The 26,816-nt window shown below is 37.7% G+C and overlaps 2 protein-coding genes and 1 long non-coding RNA gene across 4 annotated transcripts in view; 1 reads left to right on the top strand and 2 right to left on the bottom strand.

The window, feature by feature from the left end:
• Positions 1 to 16,196, bottom strand: inpp5l (inositol polyphosphate-5-phosphatase L). Its single transcript, XM_024274811.2, has 16 exons — positions 15,732 to 16,196; positions 11,702 to 11,743; positions 10,074 to 10,174; positions 9,721 to 9,808; positions 6,507 to 6,570; positions 5,950 to 6,053; positions 5,772 to 5,824; positions 4,897 to 5,016; positions 4,681 to 4,765; positions 4,506 to 4,598; positions 4,356 to 4,430; positions 4,170 to 4,243; positions 3,969 to 4,080; positions 3,685 to 3,753; positions 3,541 to 3,599; positions 1 to 2,257 (listed from the first exon to the last, which is right to left on the bottom strand). The coding sequence occupies exons 1-15, from the start codon at positions 15,789 to 15,791 to the stop codon at positions 3,558 to 3,560; spliced, it is 1,182 nt and encodes a 393-aa protein (XP_024130579.1). The 5' UTR covers positions 15,792 to 16,196; the 3' UTR covers positions 1 to 2,257; positions 3,541 to 3,557.
• Positions 16,117 to 26,048, top strand: LOC112148032. Its single transcript, XR_002919575.2, has 3 exons — positions 16,117 to 16,218; positions 25,710 to 25,829; positions 25,907 to 26,048. It is a non-coding gene; the product is annotated as an uncharacterized LOC112148032 (long non-coding RNA).
• LOC112148029 (glycerol-3-phosphate acyltransferase 4) overlaps positions 17,817 to 26,816 on the bottom strand; it is an 11,968-nt gene continuing 2,968 nt past the window's right edge. For both annotated transcript variants that reach the window (XM_024274809.2, XM_024274810.2), the window contains exons 3-13: positions 26,351 to 26,420; positions 25,958 to 26,258; positions 24,281 to 24,355; positions 24,105 to 24,194; positions 21,128 to 21,221; positions 20,903 to 21,018; positions 20,770 to 20,825; positions 20,588 to 20,673; positions 20,334 to 20,462; positions 20,003 to 20,082; positions 17,817 to 19,141 (exon numbers count right to left, since the gene is read on the bottom strand). In XM_024274809.2, the coding sequence (XP_024130577.1) occupies positions 19,033 to 19,141; positions 20,003 to 20,082; positions 20,334 to 20,462; positions 20,588 to 20,673; positions 20,770 to 20,825; positions 20,903 to 21,018; positions 21,128 to 21,221; positions 24,105 to 24,194; positions 24,281 to 24,355; positions 25,958 to 26,258; positions 26,351 to 26,420 (1,206 nt within the window). In that variant the 3' untranslated portion in view covers positions 17,817 to 19,032. The remainder of the gene's footprint in view (positions 19,142 to 20,002; positions 20,083 to 20,333; positions 20,463 to 20,587; positions 20,674 to 20,769; positions 20,826 to 20,902; positions 21,019 to 21,127; positions 21,222 to 24,104; positions 24,195 to 24,280; positions 24,356 to 25,957; positions 26,259 to 26,350; positions 26,421 to 26,816) is intronic.

Consider the following 26,816-nt stretch of genomic DNA (forward strand, 5'->3'; position numbering starts at 1 on the left):
TTTTTAATTTAGGGAAGAACTTTATTTACAAAAGTAAAATAACACATGTAGTTTGAAAGTACAATTCAAAGTTAATACTGGCCTTAAATCCAAGCCCAATGCTGACATTATATTATATTACAGAATGGTTCCACTCGTCACAAATGTTGCACAAATGATCGAGGCTTCACGTGAATATTTGTGAACTCGCGCGTGCATGCCGTTACACGTGTTGGATAGTCCGGAGAAGAAAAACAGAACAGCAAACATTTTCTACACAAATCAAAGTGATCATTCAGACATTGAAAACGCATTTACTGAACTCATGCTTCAGTACGGGACAACAAAAGAAACAGCAAAAATCAAACTACCTAAAGCACTGGTACACATACGTGAAGCTAACATTCAGAATTTAGTAAAGACAGACTGGGCAAATGTGTGGATTCTTGGTTGTATTACAAAGTAAACACAAGTTTGTGATGGTGTTTCGCTGAAGCTTAATGAGACTTTAGCTAAAGGTTATTAAATGAAGCTGAAACTTGGGACGTGAAGCTGCTGATATTACAATCTGGGTGTTACATAAGAAGCAAAGCAGATGAAAAACTGCTGCAAAACTTGCTTTGAAAGTGTCACTGGCCCTTCCCCTTTCTAGTGTTATTTCTACTCTATCTTTAAAAAAATACAACGGTTTACAGTGACCCAGCCACATGTAAAGGAAACCATGTCAGTAAAAAAACCCTTTAAAACATTTCATACCATCCATCTGACTTAAAGTTTAAAATCAACCCTGAACTAAATCATGAATGATATGATAATCTTGATAATCAGACAATGTGGAGAAATAGATTTTGTAAAAATACAGACATTTTGTTGAGAAGGATTACATAGAAAGTTACAGTAAACATATTTGCAAATTTGTATTTCTTTTTTTTTACAATAATCGCAACCATAAGAACCTGCAGCAAATCCCTGCAGGGTTTATTATGTTTCTGCTTCTAATCTTTAAATGTTTTTAAACTGGAGGACTAGATTTCAGCTGAGTGCTACTACTAGACCTAAAACTTGAAATAAAAAATGACCAAGACGAAAGAACACACAATCATTTTACATTTACTTAAATGCAGACTTCAGGAACTCAGGACTTCTTATCCTTTTTAAATGTCTTCATTTCATACTATCATTCTTCTTTATGAAAAAGATATAAATTACTATTTGTTCATATTTTATATATGGTGTTAAAATGATTTTCTATAAGGTATTAAGGCAAACGAGTTCTATAGGTACTTTTTTGGACGTGTAAAAGGCTGCAAATAAATCTAAATTTAAGCTTTGAATTTAAAGCTAAAAAACTCTGTTTTGTTTTTTTATTTTTTCAAAGGCTAATTTGTTCATATCACAGCGTTTTAAGTTGTAGCATTAGATAGATAGATTGATTCCAAACAGCTTATCAGTGACGGAGTCACACGAAGCATCCGATTTAATCCACCTCGTCTGTTCCTTCCTAATCCGTTACAGCTGTAATGGACAGGAAAACCCTTGAGACTTTTTTTTTCTTTTTGGAGACCCTAAAAATCCCATTTTCAGTCCACATGTGGTTTTCTTACCTATTATTTAACAATAGGTCTTGGTAGAGAATCTTTTGTGACCTTTTTGAACTAACATTGCGGTTTCTGGTGTCTTAATATTATTTCTATCCTTATTTTGCTCAGATCTCTGCTCTTCTAAAATGTGCTTCACTGTAAATGAATTAAGATATAAAACAGAAAGGTTCTGAAGTCATGAAGTCTGTAGCTAAATAAAAATAAAACAAAAAAGCATGTATATTAATTTTTTATTTAAAAACAAATTAAAACTTTTTTATGAGCTCATAAAAATAAAATTGGTAAAACCCTTGTTATTGTTTCTTAAATCTTTTTTTATTTATATTATATTTTAGAAAAATATTTTTTGTTAAAAGATCATATAATTTGTATATTAATATTCAGTTTTACATTCATGGTCTTATAATTTAACTCAAAAGTGAAAATGACAGAATTTCTGCCTACATTTGATAAAAATGAGTAGAAAAGTGGAGTTAAGAGAGGACAGATGTGTTAGACGTTCCTGCAGCACTCGTCGGGTCAGTGTTGGCGATTGGGACAGGCAGGGAGACAGCGGAGACGGGAGAGCAGACAGTTCCTAAGTGATGCTGGCATGAGCCTGCTGGAGGCAGCTGGGTTGGTTGTAGTGAGTGATCGTGCTGATTTTCCACTTTGGCTGAGCTCAGAGGGTTCCAGATCTGCACAGAGAACATTAAGCTGCATGACATTCAAAATAAAGATACACAAGTGAAAATCATATCAACAAACCACTCCGCGCAAAAACATATTAATGATCACAACGACAAATAAAAAAGCAAAAGAAAAAACTGAAAATTATTGCTGGGGATCGTCCATAATATTCAGAATTGATTTGATTTACCAGAGCCTGGATTGACTCGATTCAGATATTTTTTCGATTCTTTCTATCCTCTCAATTCAATTTTGAGTTTATAAGTTTTACATATTTAGACACATTTGTTTAAAAAAACATTAATAATCTGTATATATTTTGAAGCTATTCATATCAATCCAATATAGTTCACATATAGTAAAATGTATTAGTGGGTTTATAATGAGATTGTTAATACCATACAGTTTTTTGTTATGCTGCTACTATCATCATCAACCCAGTCCTACAAAAAAACATGATATTTTATAAATTAAAACTTTTTTTTCTAATTAAACAAATTGAAAATAAAACACGTTGGAAGACAAAATCATTTTCAGAGATCAAAATAAAAAATGAAACACAAAACGGAAAGGGTGGGTACTATAGCATTACTATCCTATTACTGGCATGAAGCCCAATGAGGCAATTGTTTTTGTGATATTTATGAATAAAGTTGAATTGAAAATTGAATAGCAGATCTCTCACCAGATAATGTTTTTGAGGGATTTGCCACCATACAAATGGGATCATATATCATTCTTCTTTCTACTCACAAGATCACAGTGTTCTCAGGCAAATGAAACTCATCATCTTAAACACATGATGGTTCAGATGCACAGAGAGAAACTGAGCTGGGATGTCAGACCTTTAAGACTCTGTGATCAATTTAAAGCAAACTAAAGAATCCTAACAAAACAGTCCGTCTTTTAAAGAACAAATTTAAACTGCGACAAAACAAAATCATGGCCGTAAAAATGCCAATACGCTGTCAGGCGCAATGAATGCCTCTCCCGCCGACCATCCAGATGGTAATTAATGAAAGGAGGACCTGCAGTGCAGCAAGTGTGCAGCTACAGCGACAGCACAGAGAATTCAATACGCATCTGTCAGGGAAAGGTGCTGATCGGCTGTGCTGCAACCACACACGGTACAAAAGAGAGCCCGGGTCCCACAGGCACTTCATCTTAGTTCATATCGTAGCCCCCTGTGGGCCGGCCTGGTTATGGCTCCCCTGGGAGCTGAACAAGATTACTGCCATTGCTATAAAACTCCCTTCTAAAAAGCATGTTCAACACACATGTATGCTCTTACCATTGAGAGTTTCAAAGTCAATGAGAATTTGTCTTCAGTGAGAAGGACAAGAAAACAGGCTGCAGGATAGAAATAAAAAAGACTGAGTCAGACCACGCTGCACATTCATTTGCTGATTAATCAAACATTTTCCCCGATTCTTACCTTATGGTCTCCCATACACACATTTGTCCCCACTGTGTTGTAAACAACCGTCTTTTCATCATGTTCACCCTGAAATAAACACATCATAAAACAAAAAAAATACACCTACAAGTCAAAAAATGAAATACATATAAAAGTGTATTGTTTGCCCATAAAAAAAATAAAAAACGAACTGGCAATTAACCTTTAGTCAGAAAACATAAAAGATTCCAGTAGTGTGATGCTGCCTTTATCTAAAGCTCCTCTATAAACTACTGATGGTGAAGCAGCAGGCTGTGACTGACCATGTGGATGAAGTCGTGAGCGGAGTGCGACATGAGGATCCGATCACACCAGGCCGGACAGCGAGTGTTCATGTACTGAGTCGGTTTACTGTAGTCTTCGCTGTACGGGTAGCTGCAATAGGACAATAAAAACAGCTTTTGATGAAACTAACAGAACAGGATCGATATTAAAGCATTTTATGTCCAGAAAGCTGCTCGTACCTGGGTGGAAATGAGATGTCCTCTTCCTTGATGTCATCATGAAATGCTGCGACTTCTTTGTCATACTTCAAAAGCTGAGAGAAAAAGGAAGGAATACAGAAGAGAATTTACTTTACAATATATTTTCTAGAGCATTAAATTGGTCAAAAACCATGAAGAGATTCCAAAGGGGATGAGTGATCTTACAGCTTTGCCGTTGTCCTCTCTGAACAGAGCCTGGTGCAGATATTGAAACAGCTTCTCCTCAATATGAAGCAGCACCTACAGGACAAATGCAGGTCACCAAAAGTAGAACTGGAAATAACTGAGTTTTATTATATATGTGGTCCTAGTCACCTGGTGATCATTGTCTTTCTCCTCACAAAAGATTTTCTGCACCTCGTTGCTGCTGTCCTTCACGGTCTGCACCTCTGATTCAGTGCACAGATGCTGAAAGTGGAATCTTTGTATCAGCCAGAAGCTCCACAAACTCACAAATAAATGAGGGGAAAAAGCAAATGCTTTCTCAAACCTGGACCAGACTAAGAGTGTCCAACCGGAAGTTAAAATCTCCAAACAGGAAGAAAGGCAAGGTCGTGTAGCGATCGTCTGACAACCTTAAGAGAGTTTCCACATATGATAAATCTTGATTATAAATTCAAATAGGAAAAGAAAATAGCAATTACTGCTGATTCATGCAGTCAAATCTTAAAACAATCATTTTTTACTTTGTATGTTATCGCCTCACCTGTTGATGACATATCTGAGAGCGTTTTTGCGGTTGGCTGAGTAGATGGAGGGGCTGGCGTTGCAGGCAATGAGGTTGGAGGCATCATGGAACAGGTGGATGTTGACCAAGTCAAGACCTCTGTGAGGAACACGGGAAACATTTATGACAGGATATCACGGGCCAAAAAAAAATCAATTTATGACAGCGTGATATCAGGTCAATAAGAATGAGCATAAACATGAGACTTTATCTCCAAGAATGAGCATCAATTTAGAGCCTCCAAGTCAGGAGATATTCAGCTGTTGACAGAATCATGAGCAGTAATTCAGTCAGCACTTTTTCTGCATCCTATTAATACAGTTTGGTTCATGTTGATGTTGTACTTTCATCTTTAGAACACAACTAAACCTTATGTTTGAATGCAAGCTAAAGCTAAATTTGTAGCTAAAATATTTCCATTTTCATCTAACTATGTTTACTCGCTAAGACCTTAAAGGTTTTGTCTCAACAAAAGAATGATGATCAATGAGAGCGAACTCGCCAGTTCTGTGAAGAACAGAAGGAGATTTTCTGCTCTACACCCAGTTTTCAACAAAAACTTTCAATGAAAAAGGGAAATAAATCACCTATATTAGAACATTTTTCTCTTTCTTTACGATATTTTGAAAAATCTCTTAAATGATTGAAGTTCATGTGAAACAAAGTATTTTCTAAGAAGAGGTTTGCTATCCTTTTATACACTTTTTTTACAGTCCTCTTTTATAACTTGTCTATGTGTTATCTGACTTTTTTACAATCTAATATTCTCCCATAAAAGCTCATGACTGCATCCGAGTCAAACTGAAACCCAAAGCAAAAGTAAGAGGGGTAACCCGTAAACAAGTATGGCATACTGGTTGTGGATGATCCAGCGAGTCCTCATGAAGCCCTTTCTGGACCACTTGAACTGCAGTAGAGACAAAGTTAGTCACTAAACTGCAGTCGACTGTATTCTATAAAAAACGGATCATTTTTGAGTTTTCTGTGTCAGATAATAAAGATTCATTTGAACCTTCTCACACAAGGACTCACATTAGGCCAGAAATTCTTTGGGAATTTCTCCTTCTCCACAGTGGTCACAGTGTCCAGACAGCCCACATACTTGTTCTGCCCCAGCACTGCTTTGAAATCCTTAACTGCAAAGGGGTGGGAGGGGGCAGAGAGAGGCAGGTGACATGTAAACGAGTGAGAAAAACATGCAAACAGCAATCAATAAACTGGTGTTAACCTCATCAGCGCGGCATACGTGATGAGAGAATTTATAAGCGGGCCATTAGACCGAGTTCGGTGGACAAAAATCGGTTTAGGGCCTCTCACCCGATGGCAGCTCTGCCATGTTTATGGCTCTTTGATAAGCTTTTCTGTGGAGCTTTTTCACACGTTACGTGACTGGACTGGGCAGCAGCAAACAACAGCTTCCCTTTAAAATCACAGTTTTTTGCAAAAATATGCTGAGAATGAACACCATCTATCATTACACACATCTTAAAACTCATTAAAGAAAGGCAATGATGTGGTTTTTTTAAACTAAACTAAAGCATTGCAAGCTAATTGAACATCAGAACTGGGGAAAGTAAAGACTTTTTTACCATTAAAGTCATACTGGTAGACATTTTTCAGTGTCTTGTGAATGAAGTACATGCTCCCCAAAGCCTGCAGACAGAAAACACAAACTTTAGTAGCTTATCAAGAAGTCTAAGGGAAACAACTGTAAAAAAAAATAAATAAATAAATAAAAAAAAATACAAAAACTAGGAAAGAAAAATACCAAAATGAAAACATATACTTTTCTAATAAAAGCTTTTTAGATCTAAACTTTTGCATAAATAAAAAAAGAATGTTTTCCTAAAAGTCAATCCCTTTCAAATCAAGTGATAGGCCTGTAAAAAAGTAAACAACAGCAGATAAACAGGACAATAAAACTGAAATTGCATCTAAAGAATAGATAACAACTGTAAGTATAAAACGTGACCTCTTCATTGAATTCCCCTTTACGGTTCAGAGTGTTTCATGGCCGATGGCGACACATGAAACTTTAAGGAATAAGGGTGCTCCGTGTGTGCAGGGCGACCACACGGCGCCTCACACCTCCGCGTCCAATCACTTCTGACACCAGGCTGACAATTTTTAATGTACTAACTGCTTGCTCCACTGATCTGATTAATCGTGGCCTGCCAAATCGATAAGGACAGAAAATTAAAACCATTTAAAAGGTATTAAGCAGAGGGCCTGCTGTCTGCCGGCGTCGTCGCTGTGACTGGGGACCGAAGAGAAATCAGCGGGAGCGCGGGGGGCTCGGGGCGTGACGGAGCGCTACGCAACACCCCACCCCTTCACACTCACACCCGCTTATTCAGCCAGAGCATGAGAGATCTCTCCCTGAAGACATCATTTATCTTCCCCGCCAAAAGTCATCCTGGTTTTTAAAAAATGGACGTGTCTGCATTGTTGGCTCCAGTGAACAGCAATTAGTGACCAACTTGTCAAAACTCAGGATAGAAGAGTCGGTTGGACAAGTCTGAGGGGTTGTCACCTGTGAAGTTGGATTTCTTAAAACCTTAAAATTCTAACCTACAATACGTTCCAAATTACTATACAAATTGTATTTAAGTGTCAAAAAGATACAATTGGTTTTTTTTTTAAATTAAACTCATGGATGATATTGTGCCTCTTTGAATCACTGAAATCAATCTCAGACACCTGGAATAATTAGTTTGCCAGGTGAGTTCAATTATAGGAAAGACAACTAAAGAAGGACGTTCCACATTATTAAGCAGACCAACATTTTTAAGCAATATGAAAAAGAAAACTGACCTTTCTGCTGAAAAGCATGAAATAGTTGAATATCTTGGACATTGTATGAAAATCTTGGATATTTCACAAAACCTTAAGCATGATCATCTATTTAGAGATTTGAGGCTGAATCAGAGCACACACGGGTTCATGCAGATAAAGGGACAATGAGGAAGGTTTCTACCAGACAAATACACCGGATTAAGAGAGCAGCCTATTGAGAACCTTTGGAGCATCCTTAAGCAAAATATCTATGAAGGCCGTTCACATCCAAACAGCAGCTCTGAGAGGCTATTCTGACATCCGGCAAAGACATTCAAGCAGAAACCCTCCAAAAAGTTCAATGGATGCAAGGATTGTGAAGCTGCTACAGAGTCAGGAGTCCTGTTTTCAAATGGAATTGACTATTTAAGATGCTTGTGATTGGAAAAGCTTTGGATTTCAGTAAATATGACCTCTTAATGCAGTAAATTCAACAAATGACAATTTTCAGTTCTTTAGTCTTTAAAATGTTGTGGAACCCTTCTGTGTGTAATAGTGTGGAGAAGGGAATCTGAAGGTTTTAATTCTTGAAAAAAATACTATTATCTTTGGGAGGTTTGTTCAATAACATTTTAATGACTTGAAAATGATGCTATCATTTTTATTGAGTTTTTAGAAAAATCATAGAGTATCATTTGCATAATAATTTGAAACGCATACCTGTACATGCTGGATTGGTTACATTGTGTGCACAGACATGCAAACTCGTCTGCAGGAGTCAGGTTTGTGCACATTTTAATAAAAAAATATTGACTTTGGAGCAATCTTTTTTGGGGGATCAAAATACCATTTGTACTGGAAATATATGCAAGTCCGAACCCCCACTCCACCTCAGCGCTATTTCAGCCACTGTGAAAAAAAGCAACCCTCCAAACTCTCACGGCTTTATAACTGATGATCTGCAGCCAGGAGGAAACAAATTGAAAATCAATGCAGGTGGCACAGCCGAAATGAGAATGAGACATTAGGCAGAGTGTGTGTTTGTGTGTGTGGGGCCTTTTCAGGGCAAACAGCAGAGAGTGCAAACACTTGAGTGCAGGGGAAAACTTAGTCCCAGCTGTCTTCCACACACCAGACACACATAATTTATTGTGTACAAATAGGCTGGGATCAATAGTTTTAATCTAGAGTTAAATGTATTGACTTTGGCTTTTCTCCCTCCCTCACACCTGGCCATTGGCTTTACCCCTCTTCTGCTTCACGCACCTTCAGTCCACAAATGAAGCCATTGACCCCTACTGTCAGGCGTGCAGCACCTGGGAGGCGGAAGGGTTAATAGTTCAAGAAATACCCAGCCACTTTCCAGTGTGGGATGCACTTCAAGTGGCGTATAGTGTCAGTGCAAGCAGTGCTGACACACCCTTTACGGGAAAACACGGAGAAGCCCAGGAAAGAGCCGTGGAGTCAACATCAAAGTAACCTTGACGTTTTATGATGTTACAGTCCATGTTTAGGCTTAAGGTTTGGACACAAATGATCTGAGGAAATTCTGAGAGCTGTAACAAATCTATCATTAACAGCATCGCTCCTCTCCTCTACCATACTGAGCAATGACTCAAACACTGTTTTACGATACATCATTGAGATCTATGTTGCTTCCATAAGGCTGCAGCTTGCACAGGCCTGAAGTTGTACCATGATGTATGAAACCCACCCTGAAATGTGACCACCGTTTCAAATAGCTACTAAAACAAGTGCTCTAAAGGTAATCATAAAAATTAGGTCAATTTAGGATCAATCCATCTTGTACAACACTTCATCAAAAAAAATCGAGTTAACTTTACTTCTATTAACATTAAATAAAAAAAGGTGCTTGGATCAAACATAACTTTTAGATGATCAGCTGGAGCCTTCAGGTACTTCAATATATTGCCAGTATTGTGCGAGATCTCCATTAAGTGGAGAAAGACTCCCCCTTGTGGCAGCACCACAGAGCTGCAAAGCTTGACAGCTCTGCATGTTTCTTACCGTAAAACCCTCTTCTGCTTGGAACTGGCTGTCTACATAAATGCAGGTCCTGTCAAAATCTTTCAGTTCTTCACTGGACTCAAGTAACCTGGAAGAAGCAGAGTCAAGCAGAGCTGTCATACAGCAGCAGAGTAATAGAATGTTCCCTAGATATAAACACAAGTCAGTTTATGGAAACTGCCGTTTTATCTGGTGAAGGATACCTTAGTGAAGTTTAAAGTATACAGTCCTCCTGCTGTTGGGAGAAACCATTAAAATACTAATAATAAACTATTAGCATGTCAAAGGATGATTAAAAAGCAAGAGTTAGCTAAAACACAATGATAAATGTGTTTTTTTTTCTCCAAACATACCAGAAAAAGTTTTCCGCGTTGCCCATGTTGACCATGTAGTCCTTCCCTCCCACCTCCTGGAAGTGCAGAGCAATGAACTGCGGCTGGTATTTGTGGATCGTCTGTTATAAAGCAAAGCAGACAGAGCGTTAGAATGGAGAGTTCTGTTCGGTACAGATCGTCACAGAACTCTTCACAGGGAGATTCTAATTCCTACAATCAATAAGGATTTTACAAGATGGAACTTAATCTGGTTTTCCATTAAAAAGTCTAAGAAAGCAAAGATTTTATGTATATAGAGATCATAGTTACTAGGTTCAAGAAGAACTTATTAGGAGGGGGTTCTAATATTTGGCCTATTTTACAGAGTCAAAACATTAGAAGAGGCCTCATACATCATTTAATGACAACAGATCACTTAAGTGTCAAATGAGTGTAAACTAAGCTATAAATGTTTATAAATAATGAAAACAATAAAAAATGGATCTGAACCAGAATTTTCATCATTCTCCCATCCAGCGTATGCTCTATGAATTACTGTATTTTTAAGTTGTGTTTTTTAATATAGTGTGGCCAGGTTGAGACTTATATTCAGGTGCGACTTGTATGTGATTTTTTTTTAATAAATACTCATACAACCATTATTTTCCCAATAACAACCACTAAAGGGCACTGTTGGGGTGTGTATCAGAAGGGAAATGTCATGCTTCTCCTTTTTCTTATTTGCATTGAAACAATACTAAAAAGATCCTCTAATTTTATTCTTATTTTTATTGTTTCCCTCGACTGACTAACGCAGAAAGTCATTAAACTGTGTCACAAAGATATGGAAGTATTACTGAAAACGACAGTAATTCAGACGCAGCTCCTGCAGTAGATGGAGAATCTCACTGTACTGAGAGTCTCTGAATGATCTCATGAACCCAGACATGGAGACATGATTACCAATGCTTTATGGAATAAATAAACCTGGTCTTTCAATATCTTCCATGTCTACCGTGCATTGTAAATGAGATATACAGAAAAGCTTCCATGTAGCGATGACGCTAACATCGATAGCTACTCCCACACGTGGCGAGCGTCCAGCAGCGAATTTGACATCAAAAGCGAGGCAACCAATGCGGATTTGATGTTTAGCATGAACGCAGCATTATGCTGGGGTTGTGGGAGTTGTGACTCATCCTCCAGTACAACTATAACTTTTTCCTTTTTTTATGTGTTTTTTGGTTGGTGTGACTTTTACTCCAGAGTAACTTGTAATTGAAGTAGTCTCATGTGGATTTGTCTCCTGGTACCTTAGCGGTCCCACCTGTGAATGCTCAGACAAAGCCTGAATGGGATCAAACAGAACTAGGGGGGCAAGTTAAACTCATTCATAGTCCTAATTTCTTCCCAAAAACCACCATACATAAAGAAGAAACAGATCCTGGAGGGCCATGACTTTCTTCTTCCGATGGTCCACTAACCTTGTGCTGCTCTCCATATATGCATACATTGCAAAAACATGTTTTTTTTCTTTTCAACTTTTCTCATAAAAATGAATCAGTGAAGGGTTTTTTGGGGGGCATGTTCGCTAAGCTTCACCAAACAAACAAAAATGACGAAATAAAATCCTGAACAAGGTGCTTTGATCATTAAATCAAACCTACCCTGTAGAGTTCTTGCAACCATCCATTTTGAATTTCACCAACCTGGAAGTGGGAAAATGCAAAAAGATCAATTCAGAATATATAAGACATTATTTTAAAAACTATAAAGAAAACATTCAATTGATGTCTAACATTTTGTTTTGAGGTAAAAATCAGTTTTGTAAAACAGCACTGAAAAACACAAATAAAACGTTTATACTTTAACACCGACTTCCATTGAAATGACTGCTGCCTGCTAGCACTGCAAGAGCATAGTGACGCAAAAATGTAATAAGCACAGTGTTTCTGTGGAGGCTTGTATGATTACCAGGCTTATGATGTAAAATAAATTCAAATCTAATTCAGTTTAGATTTGAAGGCAGATTGTGGTCTGCTCTGGTACTTTACATAACCCAAAACCACTCTGTTAATATTCTAATCTAATTTTCCATTAGCTTATCAGTCATGGTGCAAAACAGCCCAAGAAACACTAAGACTAAACCTGATTATCTGTGACAGCAAAGGAGGCCAGGGTTTGAGTCTAGAAAGCAGTGACCACAGGCTGAAAGTAAATTTAGAATTTAGGTGGCAGCAACTATTTTAAATAATGTGAGTTACATTTTTTTCCTATAACTGAGGACACCTGTTTGACACAAATAATGATACAACAACATAGGTATAATAAGACCAATATGTATTTCAAAAGGGCTTAATATGAGATCAAACAGTAAAAAATAACTTTTAAAAGAATTAAAATTGTATTTGTGATGTTGTTGTTTTTGTTTTTTGCATACAATGTACATTAATTTAGCATGTTTTACCTTTTTGGGAGGCGTTTTGGGGAAAAAAATATATTTTTGGTAATAAAAAATACATAAAGTTAAGAGAAAAATATTTACCGACATAAATTAACATGAAAAAAGTATACTGTAAATTCATGATATAGGAGGCTGAACTTATTAGACCATACCTGCATAAAGCTAAATAAGAACCTCCACCTCAAGACAGCATGTAGAAATGATTTTAATGTTCTGCAAAATGCGGTTCTTCCATTTCAACATTTTCAAGAGAATTTGCTCACTGGCTTCCATCTAAGTAGACCCACACTTGGTGTAAGTTTAGTGACATTAGTTTACTTTAACATTAGAAAATATTTATTATTGCTTTTTATTTTGCATAAAACGTGTTTATAACCAGTCCAAAAATATGCAGGTGCTCTTCTGTTTGTGCTGCAGAGAGAGAGAGCAGTTGGGAGATTTTAATAGAAAATCTTTAGGAGCCTGGCGTGTAGGAAGCAAAAGCCTTTCACAGCAACAACAGCTTTTAACCATCGCTCTGCTTCCAAGCACAGAAAAGAAGCTGCAATCGGGTAAAAACAGATGTCAAAAGCGGAAAGTTTCTTCCATGTTTGATTATAATGATAATACTTTACAATCTGTTTAACACTTTCTTTTGGGGGGGTATTTTGCTACGGAAGTTTAAAACTAAATAGCCCTCTGATAGCGAGAAAAACATAAATCACAAATTCTCTGCTAACTAAACAAACAAGCAGAATTTCCTGGAAATATTAGCATTGACTGTGTGTTTCATTGGTGGCATGTTCCAGGAAGTGAAGCCTCTCAAGTATCCCTGTATGTGAATATATCCCTCTACTCTAGCACATCCTCCCTGGGGGAATATTATGGAAAAATGTGTGTCCTAGTTGACTGACAGTTAACAGGATTCTCCAGTTTGGAAAAGAAAAACCTCTAGATTCAACTTCATGAATGAGTACCTTTGAGCGTATAGAAAGAAAACAGTTTAAATATAGCTTATCAAGTTTAATGTTTCGCTTTTTCTTTTAGCTTTAAAGCAGGAACGTAAATTATTGTTTGATTAATGTTTTCAACAGTAATTTTTGAAAACTTCTATTTGATATAAAATGAATAAAAAACACAGAAATAAATGAATTATTTTGCAATGTCTGGTCTTTTTGACAACTTTTTTCATGTGACCAGAGAAAAGGCTTTGCATAGACTATTTGCATGGGACGGATGACAACGGCTCAGCTTTCTCATCTGAAAGATACCGCTTACATCATTCTTACTGCCATCAACAGATGTGTTTAGACTAGACTCTATGATTACAGCTGCATCATAGCAAACACATGGTCATCAAGTTGAGATTGCATAATGCTTAGTTGGCGTCTTTCAGCAACCTAAAAGGATGACCTTTGTTTACTATATTGAATAGATTTTGTTGCAAAAAAAACCCAATGGGGCAAAATCCTCACAGCTGAGCTGCAATGATTGTAAAGTGTATTTGACAGTTTAATTAACTAGAGTGAGTGATCTGAAATGTAAACTAGTATATAACCTGAACCTTGATCTCGTAAGGCAAACACACACAAGTTTCCTACTTGCAATAAAAAAGGCCAAAGACGGGAACTCAAGAATCTTTGGCAGGACAATCCGTTTTTCCACTACAGTAAAGCAAGACGGTTTGTGTTGACTTCTGCTGAAAATCCCACACTTATCCCAGAACAAATGTTCAGGCCTGCTTGTTCGCAGACACAGAGGGGCCTCAGTAAATGTTAGAACTTAACTCCCCTGGTAGAGATATGCATCTGTTTATGCATCTCCCACAATGAAATCTTCCATGCTTTCATTAGAGAGCTACCTCTGCCAAACGGAAATCTGGTCGTGAGCCAAATTTCCATGACTCCAAGAGCCCTCCTTCCTCCAATGCTTAAAGGCTTTCTTGAGCCAGTCCAGACCCAAACAATAAAGTACTGACTGTTTAGGTGTGTTTGGACACATTGGAGAACGGCTCAGTCAATGTGACCAAGCCCAGATGGGAAGTTACTTTAAATTCTGGCTAGTTGACTTAACAAACATAAAAGGATAGCATATTAAAGTCCCAATCCAATCATCTTTTGATCTATTTAAAAAGTTTTCCAGTAGTTTTTGTTTATGAGTATACCCTTTTTTGTTTTCTAAGTGATAATTTCTACAAAACGGCAGTAGTTTATTAGAAATGCACCTCTGAGTTTTGGGTGTGACTGCTGGCAAGAAGTAAGCCTGCCCCTCCTTCCCAACATCAATCTGTTAACATGTTTTCCTGCTAGCTTACAGCCCCTCACACCCCTAACCTAACATTATCGGTGAAACAAAAATAGTGAGCAATATTGGAGCTGTACAGTTTTAAGTCAGATGCAAGATCAGACGAAGAAATCAAAGTCGAACATGGATCTAGTCGTCTACAAGTGGATGCATCAGAATGGAGCGGAGCATGCAGCTTATGGTTAGCCGTTGTAGCTTCTACAACAAACCTACAAGCTTTGATTCACAATAGGTTGAATAACAAAATATTCAGAAATACTATTTTAAGCTTAAATTTCTTTAAATAGGTCCACAAGAACATGTTTAATTAACCAAAAATTGACCCACTCTGATTTTCATCAGAGTGGGTCCTTAGTAATGACACTTACATCCCATCTTTAACTTTAATAATATAAATTGACTTGTTTTTTAATTGTTATAAAAAAGGATGTTAACAAGCTGAAAATATAACAAAATCTTAAAGATGAGGTGCATAATTGTAAAAATTAATAGTCTGTATGTGAGATTTAAATTAATCAATACATATAATCTGAGGTATTTTATAAAATGGAATTGCATATATAAAATTTGAAACGAATAATTTATGCCAAAAAGTATAATCCTGATATTTGTATAAGATTGAGAATCAGAGCTTATGATTTGATTTCCACCATGAGTACAGAGTAGGCGTCGGAACTACTATGACAGGTCACGTGATTCCTGTAAAACGTAAACGTGGTTCGTAAAGTTTGAATTTTTTTTTTTTTTCAATCACACTTTTAAGTGAGTAATTGACGCAACTCGATGCGGATTTGGGCTCAAACTCCATCTGACTTACATAAGACATCTCAATGCTTGTTACTTCCTTGTAGTAAAGATGTACGCTGCGATTAAGGCTCGGTGCGCTCGCGTTTCCGTGAGCTTAATCCTCCAGCAGAACTGCGTTGTATATTCGTAACACTTTTACTTACATTATCAAAGAGGGAGCCGACGTTTGCGGTCACGAGCAGCACATCCGTGGAGGTGTCCATGTTCAGCTTTTTTGTTGCTTCCACCGTCAGCGACGAAACTCCGCTTCGTGGGGAGATATCAGGCCGACGACTGCAAACTTGCAGCAGTAGCTTATAAAGGCTTAATTAGCGAGCACCAAGTCGCGACTACCAACTCTACCTCAGAAGAACGCCAACATCTCGCCAACTCTTGGTTCTTTACAGTGGGGTTCGTCCGCGGATGGCGGGCTGTCATTTCAGGTCGTCATCGTGCTGTGGAGCGGCGCGCGCGCTCACCCTCAAAGCAGTGTTTCAGGCTGAATGTTGACACGCGCGCGCGGACTTTTACCCTGCCTAGCTTAATTGGACCAGGAGCTACTTAACGGACTAAACGAGTCAGGACCGAAGGAGCATCTGCGCTGCCACCTCCACCAACTGCGCCGAACGTGGCCCCGCCCCCGACGACGACGTAAGCACACAAATTCAACTTTGAACAGGGCTGTCTTCAAGCCCAACCCCCCCGGAGGTATCCTGTTTGTTCGGACTGGCGCTTAAAACCAACGTAAACACTGTTTGTTTTAAGCGGTGAAGTCTAATATTCACCAGTTACTAGCGGAAAATTGTATTTAAGAACTTTAAATTGACAATAATGGCTATGAGGGGAACTTTAACACCAATTAAAAGCGTCGGAAATGTTCTCTCTGACCCAACAGGAAGTCCCCCCTTTCTGTAAACTTTTCTTCTCAAAGCTCTTAATCCTGTCTTCACCTGACGCGCCTTTTTACTAAATACGAAATGTCGCCATTCAGTCTCCCGTAAGTAGAAGTCATTCTGCCCCCCTCCCCGCGTGAATCACAGTTCAATTTCTCCAGAAATCTACAGACATCTTTTTTTTCCCACCAGCTCTTTTTTGGAAGTGATGAATCAATGCCATAATAACAAAAGCAGACTGGTAGGAGCAATGGGGAGGAGTCTGGTTTGTTTCTCACAGCACTTATCCCAACAAGAGCTGTATTCAAGAAATATATTAAGGAAAAACTGTGTTTGAAATCCTTCCTGTTACTGGCTGTAGTTTAAAAATCCAACTCTACTAGAAGACAGTCATTGTGTTATTTTGGAAAAGCCATTTCTAAAAAAGGAATTCCTGCCTGGAAATCATTATCTTTATCCTCCACTGCAATCTTTCAATGAAGCCAATTGGGGGAAAATAGAGGCTTAAAAAAAACAAATTAGCAGTGACCCTACAAACACAATTGCTATTGGCCTTCAGTTTAAAACAGTTTATTTTTGAATATTTTTATCCACTAATCCAAAGCAGGATTGTTTACGTCTCAGTTGGGGGGATCCAAACTGAATGGACGTCTCAGACAGAAACTTTACTTCAAGACTAAACACTAAAAGAAACTACATAATATCTATTAGCTATTTAATTACTGTAACTCATCGATTTCTTTAGAAAAGGTCTGGAGAAATTCAGGAAGAAAAAAAAACTAAAACGCAGAAGTATGGTTACATTTTTCCAAAGTGCCCTTTGAACGTAGCCTCAAGACTTGTGTAACACGGTCCTTTCAACAGATAAGACTGAAGTGGAAAAGTTTTGCCAGAATGCATGCTCTGCAGTGAAAAGCAAACACTTCATGTAACCTGTCACAGCCAGAGATTGAGAGCTCTACATATGCATGTAAGGCTTGGTTAAGTAGTTACTAAGTTAATCGTCAATTTCTGCAAACAAAAGCACTCTGGAGTCAGATGTGAGGCGATGCATTCAACAGAGACTGAGTGCAGAAGAAGAAAAATAAAAGAATCAATAAACAGGTTTATCAAATATTTGCATGGGGAACAAGTTTGTTTTAATTTGCTTGTTAAGCATTTATGATTCATTTGTATCAAAGTAGTTTTAAAAGTTGCTTAGTATTTATTTATTTGAAGTTATATTTATTTAGTAAAACATAGGAGTGTCTTTTTCTCACAACATCCACAGGTTTTAATGGACGTGTTTAGTATATTACCAAATCAGCACTTCCATCAAGACTTCGTCAGACAAAGAGAAATCAAAGGTAGCCCCTGTTTTGCACAATTGTATATGTTTATTTTCATGGACTGATTCGATGGTCACAATGAGTTTCCCTGATAACAGAAAACAAGTGAAGCAAGCGTCTCCAGTAGAAACGTGGAGGAGGGCTACCATTTCCAGATCAGCGGCAGTTTCTCTCAGAGAGCTTAAAGCTGCTAAGTAACAGATAGTTTTCAACAGGAGGAAAACAGAAAAAAAGCAAACCTTCTGGAGTTCATTTAGCGTGAATGAAAAATGATGTTAACTGCACAAGCGGGAGGCCAAAACCAGCAGTTTGGAAGTATATGAGTTTAAATAGGCATCAGCTGGTGTTATGTTTCCATAAGAAGACTGGTTGTGATGGTAACTATCCCATAATGCCAACCATGTGCCTAAGAAACGGTGCTAAAACTGTCCCCTTAAAATGTTTAATGAGGGGATTTTTCACCTCATTATTATTAGTTCCACTGCTCTCTTGCCTGGAACAGGAGGATCTGCTTCAAACCAATACACCTACATTCAGGTGATTGCAGTTTCCACGTCATAATGCCGGGACTTTAAACATTCAGTGGAAACTGCAAAAAAATATATATATTAGGAGCTTTTCTGCTAAGCAACTCCTATTAATGTAAAACACAAAGCTACAAAAGCAAACTTTTTTTTCCCCTTGAAAAAGATCATAAAAATATCTGAAATGTAACAAAAGCCTTGCTCATAAAGTCTCGGTACAAGCTAGTTAGGCTTAGTACCTACAAATAAATAACGCCAACAGGTTCTAGGTATAGAACAAACAATATTTCACCTATATTTGCTCTCGAATAAAACCTGATCTTTAACTTAAACCACAGTATGAAACCAACATGACCAATTAAAAATCAAAGTTGAAACTATAAAACAGAGGGATTCAATGTTGAAGATGATCTTACGCATTTTTCCTTAAAAGACTTTTGTCAAGGAAGACTTTCTATGTGAACTCTTGTCATTTCATGTCTAATGTAGTAGATGCTTGTGTCAAGCTAGTCCGAAGGGGGGCAGCGGAGCCCCAAACACCAATGCAGCGTAACATGCCCGGCTGGGGCACGGCAGAGAACGCCGAATAGAGAACTGTTGACGTCAGGCAGAATTTTCCAGCCCAGCCACTCCAACAGCAGGGCCCGGTGCCGACGACCCATTTCGTCAGAAGTGCTAACGCAGTCGGGTCGGTGAACGGTCCACCTCGGTTGAAGCTCCTCAGGAGCGGCTCCGATCCTCTTGGGTGCCCACCAGCATTTTACTGTACAGTTTCTGTTGCTCCTCTTTGAAAGTATCTTTTACCTTGGCTCGTTTTAATCCACCATCCCTGCAAGAGTTTAGACAATGCATGTCACAACTAGTCACATCTCCTAACCAGCAATAAATAGATGACCGGATACACTCTACAACCATTTTCAGATGAGCTAAATACTAAAGCACACTAACTGATTTGTAACTAATGAGAAAATCAAAAACGAAAACATATCAAGTTATCAGGCTTAAAATAAAAATCTGCTTAAAAGTGCTTTAGAAGATATATACAACTTTTGGTCTATTACTAGTCTCTACAAACACAAAAGCAAAATACTAATACAGCTGCCTGGAAGATGTGAGGCAGGTAAACTCCAGGCCTCGAGATCCATCGAACTGCTTCTTTTCCAAACAACTTTGATACTGTAGCTTCTAACTGGTTAAACACATCTGGTCCAAGTAACTATCAGTTAGAACAGCGATGGTAGTTGAACGCCCATAAGATCCTTACAGTTTCAAATCCAAGCTTTTACTGGGACTCGAGTAGTTATTCCATATTTCTAGAAACATGATATTAGCAAATTGAAAAAGAGTTTGGAAACCATTGAAAGTATATGAGAACTGGAAAGAGTGAGTGTGACGTCACCCACAGAAAATGTTTTACTTCCAGCTCAAACAAAAATAAGTCAATTCAGTCAATATTTTTTTGCAATACAGACGTCGCCATGTTGGAGCCAGACGGTGTCAATAATCAGTTATTGGTCCAAGTCTATCTGACTTTTTTTGGCTTCTTGGGTACTTCCTATTTGGAACATAAGGGGGAAGGGCCACTCAGTCAAGTTCTTACAGTCAATGATTCAAACTGACTCTAAAAAGACATCTTTATTACTGCAGTGGGGATTTTTCTGTGATGGGTGAGTAGGAAATAATGTCGTACCACAGCAAGTCAACCAGTCCACCTTGTCTGGCTATAGCTGCTTTCACCCGATTGGCAAATTGCACAGCATCTTCACCCTCCTGTGAACGTAAACAGTTTAAATGTAGCTTTTCAGAAGAGAGGAGAAAAAAAGTTAAAAGCACAGATAACAGAAATGGATGAGTAATGTTTTTATAGAAATTCAATCTAAGAACTTTTGGACTCTTGGTTTGTGGTGCGACAGTAATAATCAATAGAGAAAACAAGTCATTTTGATAAATACATTTAAAAACAGCTTTACCAAACTGCAAAAACAAAGAGTCAATGATCAAAGGTAAAGCTGAAGTCTGACCTCTCTGGACATAGGAGGAAGGTACCACACGCTGCAGACGATGGCCCAACTACTCATCATTCGTAAAAGATAGTTGACCATTCCGAACTTGCTGCTGTTCCAGAATGCATCTCCAAACCGTGGATCATACTGCAGGAAAGACATCTGAATGCTTAATCCTCATATTTGTAGATAATTTGAAAACACACACACACGGTTATGTTTGATCAAATTCACCCAACTCCATTTTTTTGGAGAAGAACAAGAGCTTGTACCTTAATGGCTACAGGGTAGACTGTGGCTCCGATTTCAAAGCTGCCCTTTTTGAACATCATAACAGACGTGTTGTTTATGCAGGTCCCTATGAATTTCAGACAGTCAAACAATGATCTTTAAACAGAACTTTGATTTAATTCTGAACTTCTACCTCTACTCCTTTTTTCCCTTGAAAGCTTACCTTCTGGAAAAATGAGAATCGGCAGTTTAGATTTGTCTTGAATGTGGTCACTCAATCTGTGATCCATGAAATAGTTCAGCTGTTAGCTCAACATTTGTAGATCAGTGTGTTTGAGCATAGAGTGCAATATTACCTTTTAGCCACTAGATGTCTGTCTTTTACTTCTGATCGCTCAAACCAAACATGAGGGCAGGCTTTGACCATGGACCGCTGAATGACTCCCATCAAGCCTCCATGAATTTGACCAACCTAACAATCCAAACAAGTAATACATCTATTTATAAAGAGATTTCACCGGTAGTAAAGATATTGGTGCAGGGTTTTTTTTTCTTTACTAGCCTCAAAAGGGTATAGTTACCATAGCATAGCAACCATCACTAGCCAGGATGATGACATCAATCGGTGAGGTGTGGTTGGCAACACAGATCCCACCATTCTTAGGTTTATTCTCACTGAAATAAGACAGAAAACAACTTTGTACTTTAAAGATGTACAGCACATCCACTATGAAAAGTTGTTGCAGGTGAAATAAGAAAATGAAGCCAGAATTTTGAAAAAGTTGTCATCAAATTTCTGCTTAATCCAGGCTGAGTTAGCTCTGGTCCACTTTAGCCTAGTACGTGAACTGTAGTATCTGGGATATCGGCTCTACCCTGCTAAGAAAGGACTTGAATGCTGTGTGTCCAGATTCCAAAGATTAGGTTACAATCTGAAATAGAGGGTGCAACACTTCCTATGTCAGGGTATTATTTTTAGCGTTACATGACTTGGAAGGAACATCTTACAAGTGACCGCGCCATATAAACCCTAGAAAACATATACTGGTTTGATTTCAGAGCACTAATCAATGCCATTGTACCTTTTTACAGAGAAGCTCATCATTTGCTGACTAACATGTTAAACGGCAGTAGAAGTCTCAACAAGTAAATTTATAGCTGAAGCAGAAAATCCCCAAAGACAATTCAGATGCAGAACAACACCTCCTTCCATGAAAAGGGTTTTCAGGAATGTTATAATGGACTGAACAAAAGAAGACAATCTGATGCAGACACAAAAGTATTTACAGAGACAATTTTCTTCTTTTCCTCAGTTAAAATCTACACATTTTTAAAAATACTTATATTAAAAAAATGTAATAATCCAAATATAAAGATACCAGATTTGTGGAGAAGAAAGTGTAAAGTCCTTTGTTGCTCAAATCAATTGCGCTTTTAATGCTTTCTCATTAAAACAACATTAAGCTGCATTAAAACAACAGACCAGCAGTAATAGAATATCAAAGCTCTTGCTTTAAAAAGCAGGTTCATCAAAAAATGAGACGTGATGATGACTCACAATAGACCAGGTTACTAAAAACCTTCCTCTCAGCATAAATTAAGCAACACTTAGCAGCAATCTTTGTAATTATAGCATGCATGATTGTAATTACAACATAATGAAGGTAAATGCATAGGCAATCTGTACGCAGTCAGCAGACATGTCCCAGATCCACAGCCTCACTCATGCTGCCAGTGAAGCCAATTAGGATAACACAGCTTCCACTAAGACTGCAAAGGACATCCAAGTACCATCCACTTTTCAATAAAACCCTGATCCCATTTTTGGGATGTAAAAAATTTATAAGAATCACCCCCACACCTTAACTACCAGGTAATAATCCTCATTTGCCAAAGAGCTGTAATTCAGTCAAGCCTGCAGTGTCCTTAAAAAAACACAATGGATTAGCTTCCTCTTCCGTATCAGATGTGTCATAGTCTTGATTAGAGCTCTGTCCTTCGTTAGCTTCAATTCTTGTCCCACTAAGGGAAAAGCTTCCTTACTTTGAGAAAAAAATTGCAGACAATTTTGTAGCAGATCTATGGCACACAAGTTTTCTTTCTTCAAACAAACTGTGTTTACTCTGAACACACAATTCATTTTGTGTTTTATCTACACTCAAATCAGCTGTGGGAATGAACACAAAGCTCAGATAATGTGTTCCTGCCAGTTCATGGTCAAATGAACTGTTTTATGTCAGTGGGACCAAGTATCCAAATACCAAAATGGTTAGCTTTAATTTCTAAATATTATATTCAGTTTGATTCATGATTGAAAATCCTAAACATAATTTCATAATTTAGGATTTTAATTTTAAAAATATTAGGTTTTCACATTACATTCATGATTTATTTAAACTTTTCCTTCAAAACTAATATATTTGGTTAAAATAAACACATTTTCCATAACAACTAATTTTACTTGAATATGTCCTTATTTGTACTTGAAACAAACAGAAAGCAGCTTTTGCCTAGAACAATACAAGAATAATTTGAGAGTAAAAGTAAATCCCCACATGAATTTGAAAAATATAAGTTGATTTTAGGTAAGGATTGAATTGAAACTGTTTTCTAACCTAGTCCTGCAATCAAACCAATTTTTTGTCTGCTTTTTCTCCAAACTCTGCCCTTATGCTCAAACATCTGTCAGCATCCACAAGCTCATGCTCAGCAATTCAGGTATAGTTCAGGTATTTTGTAGAGGAGAAATATTTTATAACATAAACATTTTCTACTTGGAAAAAAACTAGTTCCAAGCCGTGCTGAAGGTAGGACAGAAACGTCTTGTTCTTATGTGCTCTTTGAACTTTGAACTTTGAAAAGCTTTATTAATCCCGAAGGAAATTTAAAAGCGGCCAGCTGCTTTTACAATCACAGACATAAAACCCTAAAAACACTTAAATTTAAATATAAAGAATCAGTAAAATATTCCTAATTAAAACATATTACAATAAAATCCATAAAATCCATAAAACATTCAGATTACAAATTCACTAAAATCCTCTTGTGCTGTTCAGTCAGGGAGTTGTACTGTCTTATTGCACGAGGGACAAAAGACCTGCCCACACCACAAACATGAAACCAAAATTAAGAACAAATGAGAAGGTCTTAGTTTGAAAAACCACGACTCTGACAGATGCAGTTCCTAAAAGGAATGCACTGCTCCAGCAGAACTATCAGGCAGAATGACCTAGTTTAGATAGCTGTGTGTAGAATCCAACGCAGCTCTGCAGGTGAGCATTAGGACCTGGAGTTTGACGCGAGTTCAGAGAAATTATTTGAATTAACTGCTTAGTTACCAGCACCTTTTTAGCGAAACATTTTTAGCCTAAATATGGTTTTCTTAATATTTTATATACTGTAAGATTAATGTGTGTAAAGTACTATATTTGACCTAAGAAAGTGATTTTATCTAAGCCAATAAAATCAGTTTTGTTTATGTATTTAGACTTTGAAAGGCAAAAGAATAAAAGAAAAATTTTATGTAGCTTTGGAAGGCAGACAGTGTTGGATCCGTACCTGTCGTGATAGGTTATAATGGCAGTGAGAGCTCTGACACATATTCTGTAGCACATCAAATGGACTTTTTCACTGAGAAAACTTTTCATCCTGTAAGACAGAATATTAAACAGAAGTGTTACATATGCAGGTCTGAGCTCATCGTTTGATCAGGTTGAAGATGTTTGTTGTCTCACCTGCCATTTGGCAGCAGACCAACTACAGAGGTGAGGAACACAAGGAGGCCTACACCTGTGAAGGCCAGGGTTACCCTGGTGGAGAAAACAGGTATACACTTCACTTAATATAAAAAAAAAAAAAAAACTTTTATCCACAATATAAGAAATATTATGTTAAAGATATGATCAAAATTAGGCAATCACTTTTAAAGCATAATTTGCTCATTTATTTCCTACCATCACCCCATTAAACTATAATAATCTGCAAAGGAGCATGTGAAGCCACGCTTGGTCGAGCTAATCTGAATGAACCAATGTCGCAGGACTGCAGAAGGTGCTGATTACATTTAGAGAGGATTAGGGAAGTACTGAATGGTGGAGGGGAAGGTTTCATGAAGCACTTTGAGCAAAGCCAGTATTAAACATGTGCTGAAAATCTTTTATAGAGGGGGTGGCGAGGATGTTCAGTAGTGGTTAGGTTTTTTTCCTAACTTTAAAGCAGAATTCAGTAAACCAGCCCAGATACTTAGTGACAGCCTTGTGTCTCTTATATCATTTACTCACTCCAAGATAGAGTAGTGTTATACTACAGAAAATTTCCAAACTCCAACACAAGGCAAACACAGCATACACCTCAAGGCAATTACACACCCATTATATTAAAATCCAAAACCAGATTTCCCTGTAAGAACAAGTTTCTTTTTTTACAACAGATTAAATCTAAATATGAACAGCTAAAGATGATTCTTAAAATAGTGTACTAGAAAACTTAACTAGTGGTCATAGCTACTTTTCAATATTTTTTTAGTACATAAAATTCCTTTGGTTACACCATCCATGTAAATAGCACTACATGTTGCAGTACACTGTCGTGACCAAAACCAAGAGCAACAGAGAAGACAGTGTAAGAAACATTTCCAAAAAACTACTTTAAGTAATTATGTTATGTCTGTCACTGTGATTTTTTTGTCTACATTTTAATACATGTTGTTGTCTGGACATTGACTGTTATAGTGTTTATTTATTTGATCTCAGTCATTGTAGATTCACTGAACATTCTCCTTCAGAAAGGCAGAATTAAGATTGCCTGTTGGGCAGGTGGCATTACATTTAAATAAAAAACATTTGGGTAAAAGAGAAACTATTGATTTATTAACTTGATCCAGTTACTTCGATGCAAAACTAGTCCAAATAATCATCCCTCCACTGCTGTGCCCGATACATAGTTTAGGCTGCTTACACTGTAGAGCTAAGTTTAGTTGTTTTATGTGAGACCCTAAACATAACATAACGTGCTGGGCATTATTGCACTTTTACAGACAAAAAAACGAATTGTCTTTGTGCTCTTTGTCTGATTTCTTTTATTAACGCCAAGGTAAAAAATGTTGACTAATGTCTGTAGGGGCTCAGCTGTGGCTTTTTTCCCATGAGCTCTTTGTGTTTTCAGTTTAACCTCAGGGTGAACCTGTTAGGACACCGACTCCAGGGAAGACTGGTAACTGTTCCAACTCATGAGTAATGCATCATACTATACTGCAGAGTTATAGCCCTTCTTTCTACACTGAATGTATGTGCTTCAACTAAAGCATGGATGAAAAAACGATTGTAGGTTTTTAGTTAGATTCTTGGAATTCCATTTTCCAGATTAAAGACACGGCCCTGCTTTATAAAACCTGCTGGAGGAGGGTTTGATACCTGAGTGGCAGCAGAAAGCCATAGCGTATGAGGACTCCCAGCCCCCACAGGACGGTCAGCCGCAGGCTGATATATTGGAAGTTATTGTTGCTACGCGTCAGCAGATTCCAAGACTCCAGCTCCTCGGCAGAAAACCGCTTGGTCACCTCGTCGTCCATGATGCTCTCCACTCCTCGCCGAGCAAAATAAAAGATGTCCGACATCTCAAACTCTGGGGTTGAGCCCAAGTCTTTGTTGCTGCCGCTGCGCCGAATCTCCTTGATCTCCTCCTCCAGTGAGGTAGGCTCCTTGGCAATGATGGCTGAAGCAGTGCAGACAGATGGAATATTAGTTAAATCAATCCATAAAACAAACGTATATTTAAAGGAAAACAACTGTAAAAGTACTTCTTACCATTTGAGTATGGTTTGTACAGAGGATGATTTTTTTCTTTGGCTCCTCTCTCAATCCTAAGTGTGGCCCACTAGAAGAAACACAACAAAAGCAGATTAATTATTAAACACCACCACAACAGAAATAATATGAAATAAATAGCAATTAATTGAACCCTTAAAATTACTAAAAACTGTTTAAGACTATAAGTTGACTTTTAGAAATCTTGTTATTATTATTGTTCATTACAACCTTTGAAAATGTACAATTTGACTTGTCTGTCATGAAGAAGTTTGCAAAATAAACATAATCAAACTGAAACGTGAGGGAATATGACAAGGTATGGATTTGAATATGCAAACACACATACACACTAGTTGAGCCCAGAGGTTTGCTAGAAATAGTGAACCAAATGCAAGAGGCTGACACGACAAGATGACTAATGTATTCCAGCAGGAGCAGCACTAGACACGAATGCCTGCAAGTG

Source organism: Oryzias melastigma, linkage group LG9, assembly GCF_002922805.2.
Source record: "Oryzias melastigma strain HK-1 linkage group LG9, ASM292280v2, whole genome shotgun sequence".
NCBI lineage: Eukaryota > Metazoa > Chordata > Actinopteri > Beloniformes > Adrianichthyidae > Oryzias > Oryzias melastigma.

Coding starts and splice junctions, on each gene's coding strand:
- inpp5l (XM_024274811.2), bottom strand. CDS start 15,791: ATGGACACCTCCACGGATGTGCTGCTCGTGACCGCAAACGTCGGCTCC. Junction 5,825..5,949: donor CAAAGAATTTCTGGCCTAAT/GTGAGTCCTTGT, acceptor TCTCTACTGCAG/TTCAAGTGGTCCAGAAAGGG. Junction 3,600..3,684: donor TGTGTATGGGAGACCATAAG/GTAAGAATCGGG, acceptor TCTATCCTGCAG/CCTGTTTTCTTGTCCTTCTC.